At 37.8% G+C, this 13,343-nt stretch overlaps 1 protein-coding gene across 2 annotated transcripts; it reads left to right on the forward strand.

The window, feature by feature from the left end:
* Position 1: 1 nt before the first annotated feature.
* On the forward strand, positions 2-12,861 carry LOC144664675 (uncharacterized). Of its 2 annotated transcripts, XM_078525872.1 has the most exons (12): positions 2-48; positions 411-444; positions 2,509-2,565; positions 2,667-2,787; positions 3,025-3,098; positions 3,808-3,880; positions 4,741-4,828; positions 9,895-9,963; positions 10,492-10,563; positions 10,925-11,069; positions 11,752-11,839; positions 12,488-12,861. In XM_078525872.1, the coding sequence occupies exons 1-12, from the start codon at positions 20-22 to the stop codon at positions 12,565-12,567; spliced, it is 930 nt and encodes a 309-aa protein (XP_078381998.1). In that variant the 5' UTR covers positions 2-19; the 3' UTR covers positions 12,568-12,861. The 2 variants fall into 2 exon arrangements, with proteins under 2 accessions (XP_078381998.1, XP_078381988.1); XM_078525862.1 differs by lacking the exon at positions 2-48 and having other exon boundaries at positions 431-533.
* Positions 12,862-13,343: the final 482 nt, after the last annotated feature.

Here is a 13,343-nt window from a genome sequence, read left to right on the forward strand (position 1 = left end):
TTTGCGCGCTAAATTCAAGATGGCGTCTGCAACAAGATCTGCAGCAAGGTAGGTTTATAATTTGTTTGCTATCACAGGCTTTTGTCTAATGGGATGCCGCCTTCCTAGATGGGTTTAAACCTTTACAAAGGAAAAAATAAAGTGCAAGTGATCCTCCGTCCCTTTTAGTTCAATTGCAAACAATTATAAGCAGAAGAAGACTCAACTCCTCCACGCTTTGCAAACAGCCAACTGATCAGCCTTCTGTCAGTTGGAATTTTCAACAAGTTTCTGTTCAATTTGCAATGTTTTTTTACAACATCTACAATTATTACACATAATTAATGTGTCAAGCCTGGGTCAATTGTTATAGATATGAGAAAAGTTGGCGTTTAATGAGTTTACTTAATAAATAGTTTCTTTGGTCACAGGAAAAGGGCCAAAGCAGTTGAAGAGATACCACAGGTATGATTAGTTTCTTTGGGAGAGAGAGATACCCCTTAAAATATATTAGATATCCATGTACCTGTATGTGCCAAGCCAAGGGTTACCAGGTTAGTCCCAGCATGATCAATCAATGATATCTATAATCACTAACAATCAATGGCAATAGATGTCAATTGATAACAATGCCTGATTCCCTCTATGGTGCGTGCCTGCAGGGAATCATGGTAGTTGTATTCATCAAAGCATGGAAGAGATGATGCGAGATACATAGCAACAATGAATACAACTACCATGATTCCCTTCATGCGGGGGACAGAGGGAATCAGGCATTAGTTGAAGGGCTCAGAGATTTTTGACTTAAAATGAATATTGCAGAAACAACACCAAATTTCACATGAAGGTTTGTTTGTGTCTGCAAAACATTGTCCTGTTTTTATTTCCGCTGGGTTTTGCTTCGTTTTCAAGAAATAATGGATACAAAAGACCTGGTTTGTCCAGTCGGCGTCTTTTGAAGTTCCTTTGTTGCGCTTAAACAAAGGAACTCCTAAAAATGCCAGCTGGACAGCCAAGTTAATATTTTCCCGTGAAAGGAATAGAATGGCGTAAAGTATATGAAATAATTCATATATGTGAACTACGGATGAGATGTAAAGTGAAGAAATGATCCACGCAGCGAATTGCAATTAAAGAAACTCACAATTGACTTTGCTCCCAATGTGTGGCTTCAATAGCTTAGTTGGTAGAGCATCGCACTGGTATTGCAGAGGTCACGGGTTCAAATCTCATTGAAGCCAGAATTTTATCCGGTTTCTTTCTTTGCAATTTCTTTAATTGCAATTCACTGCAAGGATCATTTCTTAAACTGAATGCCATTTTGTTATCTTTTCTTATCACTCATAGTTTTGTTTTTGGAAGACTACTCCCTATGGTAGAGCAAGAAAAATGATTGACACAAATAAATAACTAGTAATACATGACTCGCAGGGCCTCGCGAAGCTCTGGGTTATTGTTGCCTAGTAACAGACAAAATACAGCAGACAGAAAACAAACAGAAACTGAACAACAACAAACTGCACGATTACAGAGACTTCGACAAAATACAGCAGACAGAATACAAACAGAAACTGAACAACAACGAACTGCACGATTACAGAGACTTCGGCAAAATACAGCAGACAGAATACAAACAGAAACTGAACAACAACGAACTACACGATTACAGAGACTTCGACAAAATACCGCGGACAGAATACAAACAGAAACTGAACAACAACGAACTGCACGATTACAGTAGCCTGCGAATACAGCCGCCTCTCATTCGCGTCCCGCAACGAAGAGCGAAACAGATTACAATAACTGAGACAAAATTATACAGACAGACTTTTAGTAGAATCAACTGAACAGCTACAGGATAGATTACAATTAAGAAGGGAAAGTGATGCAGCGCTCTTACAATTAGAATCGGAGGAGGAGAGATTACAGTCTGCTCGAGAAAATAGTGACACGCGTAGACAACAACAACAATTGCAGCAACAGCAACAGGAACTAAACAGAGATGATTATCTTTCCAATGGATGGAGAAATCCCGATCAGCCTTTACATCAGCAACAATGGGTTCGGAACGAAATGGCAAATTTTCATACAACAATGAACAGTTTTCAACACCGGCAGTTTATAGCCTGAATAGGCGTTGAGGAAGTATGTGGAAATCAGTGTTATTTTAATCCGAAAAGAAAAACGATGAAAATGAAAGGCTCAGGATTCGAACCCACAAAAAAAAACCCTAGCCGGATTTGAACCCCCGCCCTCAGTCCCGAAGATCTGATTTCAAGTTCGACACCTTACACCATTATGCCACCAGCACGCGGCCGTGTGGCGTCATTTCCGCCAGACACCAAGCTCACAAATAAATATATATATATATATATGACTGTAAACTCCACACGAGATTTCATCCCGCCTGAGCCCTTTGAGGGACAAAATTATACACCCCGCTACGCTCGGCCTTTGGCCTCGCTTCGCGAGGAAATATTTGTTTCTAATTAATGACATTGAAATGTTGTATTTCTTAAATTGTTTTAGGACTTAGGCCTGCAAGCAAGTGGATTCAAGTTCTCACGACAAAGCAGATACCGAAAGGTGGAACGCTGCAAATCATCTTTTTAAAAATAAGTATAGCTAAATGTTTAACAAGAAGATCATTCCTAATTTTTGATACATTTGACGTGTGGTAATTTCAGGTTACTCAAAAGAAAGGAAGTGTAACAAAGAGTGCAAGGAAGAAAAGAAGATCCAGCTTTGTCAGAGGAAGAAAAGAACGCAAGTCCCTTGTGTTCTCATCTGCTCCTTCAGGAAAGTCTGGTAGGTTGTTACTTTTGTGAGTGATAAAAGTTATAACTGTGTGCAAACATCAAGCATTTGGACAAAATGGAAATGAGGGTACTCCACAATCTTGAGGTATTCTGCTGGGGTCATTGAGCACTGTCTTTCCCTTTTCAAACCTCAAATATTTGTTTTCCTTTTTCCTAACCCAAACCCTAACAGCCTTTAAACAGTTGTACTTGATTTTTTTTTCTTCTTCTTCTTTTTGAATATCAGAGCTTTACAAAGAAATTCCCACAGATTTGCCACAAGAAGCAAGACTGAGGAAGTTATTTGATGCTTGTCTTGAGGTAAATACCCTCTAGATATAAGTGATGACTTTCCACCACTGTTACTTAAAACAAAATAACAGTGTAGGCTAATCTAGGATGAAAAAATGATCTCTGTGACTTTTCCTTCATTTTGACTTTGGTGGGCTCATAATGGTTTAAACATTCCTGTTTTGGGTATTCTATCACAGCTACACCAATAACATTGGCCATTTTCACACTAGAAGACAGACAAATCAGCTAGATGGAAGAAGTCGTCTGACAATTTGTTCATCCAGTGTGAATTTAAGACAGCTTTTAGACAGCCAAGTCGTCCTCGAAAAATTATCTTCCTAGACGGCCAAATCGATGGACAAATTCAGACGACTTGTACGTTCAAAATTGCGCCTGTCCCGTTTTCACACTAAGGAGATTTGTCCGTCTAGACAATTTGTCCATCTCTAGTTTAAAAATGGCCATCGAGGAATAACTTTTAAAGTAGTAGTACCAATTTGAATCGATTTTTACCAATGAATAAATTGAAGTTGCTTTGTCAAAGATACCCTATTTTGTCCTTTGAGGCCAATAACTTAAAAACGACTTGGTGAAAGTTTTTGTATTCAACATATTTTTGTCTAACAGGCAAAGGAAACTGTCAGTTGTGTTCAGAGTAACACTATTTTTCATAAACGTACGGTGGCTCTGAATGTTGCATGATGCCATGTATTTTATTTACCGGTATCTTTATCAGGGTGCATTGGAGAAACTGGAAAATAATTCATCTCAGTACAATGTTGATGGGATAGCTAACTTTACCGCAGAAGGTACTTAAAATTACCAGTAATAAGCATTATTCAAGTCTAAAATCAGGATGAGTGGTTCAAACAGGCTACTGCATAATTAACCTGTTCACAGTCTTCCATAGTGTGTGGTTCCAACTTGTTAAACCACTGCATCTGCTGTTAACTGTAATAGCAACTTAAAAACTGCTGGGGTGATCTGGGATGGACTACATGTACAGAACCTCATCTAGGGAGTGTAGTAATACTACATGTTGCTTCATACTACAGAACCAGGATAAGGTCCAGCAGCTAAATGGACCAACCATACTTTTTTAACAAAGTTCTAACTTTTAGTCTGTGGATGAAACCCTAGATGGTGACCAAGTTATTCTATTTTAGAATATGTTATATCTTATTAATGATAAAAATAAATTTATTAATCAGGGTTGCCACAGATTGGGAAATGGTCCGGGAAAAATAACATTATTAAAAATCAGGGAAAAGTCAGGGAATTTTATTTTGAGTCAGGGAAACTTAACATTTTGAAGAAAAGTCAGGGAAAATTAAAATTGTAATGTCTCTGGTTAGAACAAATATTTCACTGAGGTCAATGTGATCTCAGTGATGTTTTTCTTTTGGAAGCAGAGGCTGGGGGCTACTACTTTGTCTAACATTAGGTATTTATTTGGTCAGAGAAATTTTATTTTTATCAAGGAATTTTGATACTGATGTCTGTGGCAACCATGTTAATGTGCAAAACAATTCACAGCCTAAGAAAAAATTTTGTCTCATTCATTACCATAACAGTATGAATAGGCTAAGAAGTGTATTGAATTTTTTCCCTCTTTTTCTGTAATAGATTAGAATCTGCTCCTTGTTAACATGTTGTTCCTTGTTTATAGCAAAAGAAGTTTTCAGTCATTTACGAACACTGATATTAGACAGTGAGATTATTGATGAAGCAATTAAACCTCCTGACGACAAAGTCAAGTAAGTGGAATTAAAACACTTAATACAAGCAAAATCTGTTTGGTTGATACTGGCAATAGTCCCTTATCAGTTAACCCTGTTACTCTGCCTTGTCAGTTACAAAGTTTGAAAAGGGTGGCAAAAGTGGAAAGAGTGCAATGGGATTGGAGAGACTGCCAATTTTTACCTCAAGATCATTCTGAATGGCGTGACTCTGTAGATGCCCAATGCTCCTCCAAGGAGCTATGGGGTTAAGTAAGCAATTTTGAGACAATTGATGTTTAATTGTGAGATTTTATGGGGGCTTGAAAGTTTAAAGAATTAAGATCAAGATTTAACCCTACTTTGTTGCCATGGTAACCAAATAGTGAAGTTCATATTATGAAACACAACTTTTAGAGTATTACTGCAAAGATTCAGATACTTCCGATAGAAATTGGCAGAGAGTTTACTTTTTCCATATTTGATCAGAATTTGGTGTGTCTATGGTGTCATTACTTTGCTAATTTTCATACCGCCACACCCCCGATAATTCTCGCACACGGCAGAAAGACGTGTCTAAGTGACGGCAGGCGTCACTGCAAACAGGTTTGCAGAGGGAAAAAAAGGCAGTACAACAGCAAAGTTAAATTCAGGTTGTTATATGTTTATTCTGCCATGTCTTGAAAAGTTTTTGCGTTCGACGAAGGAGAGCGCAAGCCTAATTCTGTTTTGCGTCCTGTGTCTTTTGAGTTGGTAGGCCTGTGCACTGTTATGCGGAATGAATCGAGCCGTAATGCGCGCGCAGGTGTATGGACTCCAAATTGGCCGCCCCGGTTGATTTTTGCAGGGGCAAGTCTCGGCCGCGAAACTGGTGCGACGATATTTTAGTCTCGTTTTCGCATTGAATCGTCCCTTTTGTCGTCTTTTGTCGCTGTTCTGCACGCGTGCTTCACGAATTCGCTAGAACATTTCGTTTGGTCGCTAGATTGTGTACTTAGTAAAACTGTTTACTTTCGTTCTCGTACAAGAATCGCCTCTTCTGTCGTCTTTGGTTGCTGAACTGCGACCAAAACTGACCGTTGCTTGTGGTGAAATAGCAAATGTTCTGAGTTGTATAGCTCAGCGGCCATTGTGCCACTTGATCATGGCTTGTGTTTAAATAACAAACTTTTCGAGTTATGTAACTCGGCGGCTGTTGAGCCACTTGATCATTACTTGTGATCAGAACACGGCATTATCGAGTGATGAGGCTCGCATTTGCGTTAAACATTTGCACGGTGTAGACGACATCAGAGCAGATGAAGCGATCGAATACAACCGAACCATTGTTCAGTCAGATGAAGCGATCGAATACAACCGAACCATTGTTCAGTCGAGTAAATGCGGCACCGGAAGCATTCTTTTGTATAACTAGACCAAATCACGTCGTGCACAGAGTTCTGTCCAGACTTCGATAAATGATACCCACAATAATTATGACAGTAAGCTTATAAACAGATATGAAAGAGATGTCCGTGTTGTAGCTGGAAAGAATGGCGATAGGAGTTGTTCTGTTGCTATGATCTCTACAAATGCTGAGAAATCTCAGGCTGTGAAAAAAGAAAGAAAGAAATACAGAAGTAGACTTAAAAAACTACTGAAACATAATTTCCCAAGCTCCTCACTTATTAGAAATTTTTGTAGCAATTACAAGAAATGGTTTATAAACAGAAAGAGTTATCAATTGACATGCTTCAAACAAGTTCTGACTTCAGTCACAGTAGCGCTTTTGGTCATATTTTCCAAAGTTCAAAGTTAAAAGGAGGTATGCTTCCTGCAAATGAAAGTTGTAATTTGCCTTGGGTATCTCTTAATGAAAGACTTTCATTAATAAGTTTAATGCCTTATGATGTTGGTGGGAGTGGAGACTGTTTTTTTGTTTCGTTTCCTCAGAAACGATACGGTATTATTTTGGCTTCGATGTGAACTATTTACACAGTGGGGGCTACTATCCAATCAGAAGAACGGTCGTCACCACAAAGTAAATACGTTTGACCGAAGGCAATTAATTTCGTAAAAACATGTTCTTCAAATATCGAAAAGATATTCCTCAGCATGATCAAAAAATATTGAGATTCGTTGCAAACAGAAATATCTGACGACTGCAATGGTTTTAAGTTTGATTAAAGCGATATATTGTAAGAAAACTAGAGAAAGCTCTCGTAGCGTTTAATTGTTATGTAAACATTCTAGCGATTTTCTGAAACGGAAGTAAATTTCCACCAATCAGAGTTTGCAAGCGCAAACAAAAACGGGATGACTTGTCGTGTTTGCTCGCACGGGGGGCTGCTATCCAATCACAAGAACGGTCGTAACCACAAAGTAAATACGTATGACCGATGGCAATTAATTTCGCAAAAACATGTTCTTCAAATATCGGAAATATATTCCTCTGCATGACCAAAAATATTGAGATTCGTTGCAAACAGAAATATCTAGCGACTGCAATAGTTTTAAGTTTGATTAAAGCGATGTATTGTAAGACAACTGGAGAAAGCTCTCGTAGCGCTTAATATTATTCTGAAACGGAAGTAAATTTTCACCAACCAGTGTTTGCAAGCGCAAAGAAAAACGGGATGACTTGGCGTATCTCGTGTTTGCTCGCACGGTAAAGTTTAAGTGCGCTACAAAGAGAAGTGCATATTTTCAGGTGAGTTACAAAGTTAATTTCACTTCATGTAACAGAGGAATGTATAAATGTGGGAGATTGCCCTATTCTATTTGTGCAGAATTGCGTGGGTTCTCGCGTGGATGTACCCGGAATTGCGTGATCAGTGTCACGTGCGTCGCAAAAACATTCGAGTCTGCACGGAAAGTTCTGTTCAAAGTTTAAATTTTGTATGGACAGTATCGTATAGCAAGGTGTGCAACTGCCGTGTCGAACTAAATTCGTCTCCTTAGTTGATGTAACGCTCAACATTAACTACCTTTGCAAGTGCTGGAGCAGATTTCTGAGATTAAATTAATGATATAAACATTATTTAGATTATTCAAAGCCACCCCCCTCGCGGTCTGATCGAAACTCCACAGTATCGCCAAAAATGCAAATCGTTATTATCAGTGTTACCAATGCAAGGCTGTTACACTGACAACAGAAGCAACTTGGCTGTGTCTTATTCTGTGGAGATAATTTTATATTTGCCGGGAGAGCGTGCAGCGCGGATCGAGCAAAATACAATAATGGTATGACTATGTATAACATAAAACTTTCTTTAAACTTGAATTTTGCTTAATTAAAAATCCCAGTTAAAAATCTGTGTATGGTAGCTTTTTACATTAAATTGCCAAGGTTGTTTACGTGTCTTTTGTAAAGTGACAACAGGCATTTGATTTTGAAGAAATGGCTTCGAAACAGTGTGCTTATCTCTGTTCTTGTCGACCAGGGTTTTGGTTTGTCTTGAATTTGGCATTTGATTTGAGCATGTGCAGTGATCAACTCAGAGAAGTATATACCTCAAGCTTTTTGTCAAAAGGTAATAATTTCATCTACGATTAAAGTGTTGTTTTGCATTTTATCAGAGATCAGTAGTCACAAAACATTTTAGTTATGGAACTGATTTATTTTAGGATTGTTTGTTTCAAAAAATAAACCATTTAAATTAATTGCATTACTCTGATTTTGCAATTTACTCTTGTGGTTTGATGTTTCCCCGCATTGATAGGAATATATTTAAATATTTTCTTTAAGTTATTTTTCCATTCATGTAACATTCAAAGTTATGCTATCAGGTGCCATTTTTAATCAAAAAAGTGTTCTGCAGAAATAAAAAAATCATTTTAATTTTCACTGGATGAGTAAAAACGATAAAGGCAAGCTCCCTTCACTTAACTTAATTTGGAGAGAAAGACACATGCGATTTCTATAAAGAGAAATAATTATGTGTTACTTGAACTCTTGAAAGCCAAACTGCAGCAGGACGTAGTTTATGTCTCCTTTACATAAAATGGACAGTAAGTGTTAAATGGGAATTTAAGTTACTACTTAATACGAAGTTCTTCTTTTCATTTATCACTCGTGCATAAATTCGGCAAATTCAACATACACTAGGACCTTCTCCAAATTAAAGTAAACCACAAACCCATCTCTCAAGTGTTACACTATTCTCACCCTTCCGCAATCTGGAAACGAAACACTATTTCTTTTTGAAATAGCTGCTTGTTAGGTCAGTTTCACACCAACTGTATGGAACTGCAGAGTTGCATTTTCAAATTCGTGCTGCTGGTATTAGGCACTTGAATAATCATCCAGAATTTTATGTTGAGAGCGTTTCTGACAATAGTTGGCAAGACTACATTCAGCAAATGTCAACACCAGGAACTTGGTGTGACAATGTAATTATCCAGGCAGTAAGTATTTTTAGTTGAAAGCAAATTCTGCAATATTAATTCATACTTCAATATATTGCTGTTTCAAGTTAAAAGTGCTTTCTATGGAATTCACATGTTGCTGTTTCAAATATAAAATAATGTTGTCTGTAACCTTAATGGAACAGTGCCACAGCTGAGTTTAAGTTTGAACTTTGAACTGTGTCGTTACTTTCATACTTGTGTGTTACACATAACACACATTCATTCTTAGAATTAATAAAGTTATTGTTCACAGTTTATTCGCCATCAATGTTGTTAAATTATTCTTACGAACATTTCACCTTCCTCTTTTGTCCCATCATCAACAAATTGTACAAGAAAAAGGGGAAATCCCAGTCAACACCAAAAACTACCCCTCCTTTCAAGCCTTACTCGAATGCATTCCCCTAATCGCTGATTACTACTAGTTTATGAATATTAATTAGGCCTTTGAGAACTACAACCAGAGATGTTTCTGTAGATAAACCGCACCCCCCGTTTTTTTACCTTAATTTTGAGGAAAAAAGTGCGGCTTATACTTGGATCTTTACGGTATTTTAAAAACTTGAATATCTCTGTAAAGAATAGAGATATTGGAAAACAGTAAACAACAATTTTCTTCTCATATAGAGTACTTGTTAATGTTCTAAACCACTACAAAAGAGAAGATACAAATTTCATCATAGCAGCACTTTAATTTTTTTTTTTACCCACATCAGGCAAATACCCAACCCTAAGAATGAGGAATTGGAGGTCAAAGCAGCATCACGCCAGGCTGTTACTGAAAGGTATACTGTACATCAATTTACACACTACAGCTCATTACAGAGTAAACACAGAGAGTTTTAGTACTGTACAGTCAAACCTCCAAACCTTCTCCTACACAACCATCTATTTGGTCAAGCAAAGGTCAGGGGCCTGTTTCTCGAAGGTCCTGAAAAGTTTTTGCACCCAGATAGCCATAACAAAATCTCGAACCTTATGATTACAGAGCTGTTAGTTAATTCACTTATTTAATATGAACAGAGGTTCCATTTATACAAAGATTCAGGCCTAGTCACTTCTCTATTTTTAAGATACAGATGACTTAAAATTGCTTTGCTGGCCTGATAAGTTTCCAGGGCTTTCAAGGAACAGGCCCCAGGTCACGTACAGAAGGTTTCACCCAATGCTTTAATTATTACAATAACATTGAAGCACTGAGTGAAACCTTTCGTAAGTTAATTTCGTAATTTTGCTTTTTTATTACCCTATACCTAACACACCATTACATGTAACTATCTTTTTATTGTGGACCATGTGTTATTTTTTGCCAGGTTAAAAACAGAAAATGAAAAGTGGGATAAGTTGCTGTCATCCCATCAAGACCATGTGGAAAAGAAAGAAAGGTAAAAAAGAAAATAAAATTTTCTTGTTTTTAAGGAGGTTAACAACAGTTTCCAGCACTTTCTAGCTCTCATACTTCAATTGGTTAGTGCTGCAAACATTTATCAGTAACCGCTACAAAAATGGAATAAAAAAATTGCCCAATCATCAATAAACACATTTTGGTGATTAACTTGACATCACTAGTAACCATAGCAATGGTATAACCTGTTAAAAACACCCAAGTGCTTATAACTCAAAAATGAGTCCAGTAACCCCAATTTTTTATCATTGAATAATAATCAGCATGTTAAGATTCAACATTTTGCAATGTTAAAAAAGAGATTGTTTAACATGTGGTCACTTGTTTGCAATGTTTTACAGAGAAGAACAAGAAGATGACAGGAAAGCCACAGATCAGTGCCCAGACTTCCTTTCCCTTGAGCAGCACGAACTGCTTTCTGGGAAGCCATCATTGAAAGGTGTAATGGACAGACTACATGAGATGAAAAGCAAGACAATGCTACAGGTATGAAAACAGCCGGCAGTACAAATTGGCATCCTTCTGTGTTTGTTTGTTTTGTTTCTGTCTCGTGCTTTTATGTAAAACGGGAGCAGGATGGTGCAGTAGGGAGAGTGCTCGCCTCCCACCAATGAGACCTGGGTTCGATTCCTGGACCCGGCGACATGTGGGTTGAGTTTGTTGTTGGTTCTCGTCCTTGCTCCAAAAGACTGTTACATGCTACTCTCGTAAACTAAAGATTTTTTTTTTTAAGAAAAGTTTATTGTCTAAATTTTACATACAATAGCAACCAAACTTTCAACATCAAAAGCCTTAACTGTAGCAAAGAAAGGGTGCTGAGAAGAAGGGTAGTAAAAATTTAAATCGTGTCAGATTGCATGTATGCCAGATCTTGTACACACAACCGAAAAAGGTCCTAAGAGGTTAATAACTCACCATAGACTTGAGTGGTGTATGGACAGGCAGTACCTTGCTGTTTGTGATGCAGGGTGCATCCTCTGTCTGCAACTTCACATTTCTATAGACAGACCTCACTGTATCCATTTCTCAGCAACCCCGTTTCCCCCTCCCTAACCCCCCCCCCCTCCCCCAAAAAAAAGGTAGGTCTAGGCCCTAGAAATCAAGAAATAGAGGTCTTACACAAGAAAGCCAACAGTAAGATGCCAGGGGTCTTCCACTTTGTTTACAGGTCGATGCAGTTGCTCAAGCCATAAATACCAACAAAGAGTACGAAAAAGTGTGTGGAAGTTTCGTAAGTGAGCAAGTCAAATCGTTTGGTAAGTTAATTGATTTAGCTGTTTGAGAGGTTTTCACTTGAGTGTCGAAAGTAGTTTGCGTTTGCTTTGGTTTTGCGTTCACTACGCTTAGTGATTGGTTTAAAAATTTCGCGCCACTTTCTCGGCCAATCAGGAGTAAACCAAAACCAATCGTGACTCGCTCGCGCATGTTTCCCGCGCTTCGTGCCAGCTACATGTATTTGCTTCGAGTTTTCATTGGTTCACTGGATTGTCTGTGTCCTTTGTGATTGCCTAGAGTAATTACTTTGGTTTTGGTTTTACGACACTCAATTGAAAACTGCTCTAATCTTTTTTCACCATCAAACCAAAGCGAATAACATAAAGAAGGGGAGGGTCACAATCAATTATAATATTGGGCTTGTGAAGTCCTTGAGTGAGAAAGACCCTTGTGTCAGATCATTTGTTTCTTCGTTTACTCCGTAGTTTTTATTTCGATGTAGAAGATATATTACACACTCGAGACAGTGTTTCATCAGCCACGGATTTCGTCAAAAATACTTCGCTGCACGTCGTATTTCAACTCTCTTGTCGGTGTCTGGATATGCCGATGAAACACTGTCGCTCGTGTTTGTTATATTACTTCAATGATAAGCAGCATTGACATGAGATTCCTTTTTGCATTTGCAGCAAGCACAACGTTTGAAGCTGTAAACCAAGCTGGGACGCCACGAACAGTGATTCCTCGGCTACTAAAGAAACTGTACTAAATATTTTGTACTGAACATTTTCCATTGCCGTAAATATTCTTTTTTCTAAAACCTATATATTTTTGTAGCCAAAGTTTGTATTATTTTTTCATACATAAGTGTAGATAATGTAAGGTTTGTAGCTATAGAACTAGAAAACAAATGTTTTGGTTGTTAAGTGAAAGTAAGCTTAGCCTCGTTAGTCATGCGGACTGTCCTTTGTGTATTGTAGGGCAAAATTACGGTAACATTGTAACATACAAAATAGCTTCTGTCATTTCTTTCCATGTAAATAATAAAATGTGACATTTTCAATTTGACTGTTAACTGCTCCTCTGTGTTTTGAAACGGTTTTTGATGTTTTCTGCTTCTATTCTGCAAATACCTCCACTCCACTTCCTTGTTGTGTGAACACCTCCATACCCCCTTTAATGTTCAGCTCAAGTAATCACATTTGGACTCCATCGAAAATATTTTGCTGCCATTATCAACCTTCTTGGGGTCCTTGTAGTCTATCGACTTCAAATTAGTAATAGTATTTGGCGGTGGGTTTGGTTGGGGGTTTGCGCGGCGGGGGGGGGAGGAAGTATAAAAAATATTGAGAAAAAGAAAAAAGAAAAAAAAAAAAAAAAAAAAAAAAAAAAGGGGCCAGCGCCCAAAAAAAAAAAAAAAATTACATGTCTAACAACTAAATTTTGAACTGCGATTGTTTCTGACATGAAAGGATCTTTGTAACAAGTTTACGTCGCAAATTATTCTAAGAGTATTCTGACACTTATAATTATCCATCTCAAGTT

The sequence above is a fragment of the Oculina patagonica genome, chromosome 1 (assembly GCF_052425735.1).
Source record: "Oculina patagonica isolate OP01 chromosome 1, crgOcupat, whole genome shotgun sequence".
Taxonomy (NCBI): Eukaryota; Metazoa; Cnidaria; class Anthozoa; order Scleractinia; family Oculinidae; genus Oculina; species Oculina patagonica.

Coding starts and splice junctions, on each gene's coding strand:
- LOC144664675 (XM_078525862.1), top strand. CDS start 447: ATGATTAGTTTCTTTGGGAGAGAGAGATACCCCTTAAAATATATTAGA. Junction 2,788..3,024: donor TGCTCCTTCAGGAAAGTCTG/GTAGGTTGTTAC, acceptor TTTGAATATCAG/AGCTTTACAAAGAAATTCCC. Junction 3,881..4,740: donor AGCTAACTTTACCGCAGAAG/GTACTTAAAATT, acceptor CCTTGTTTATAG/CAAAAGAAGTTTTCAGTCAT.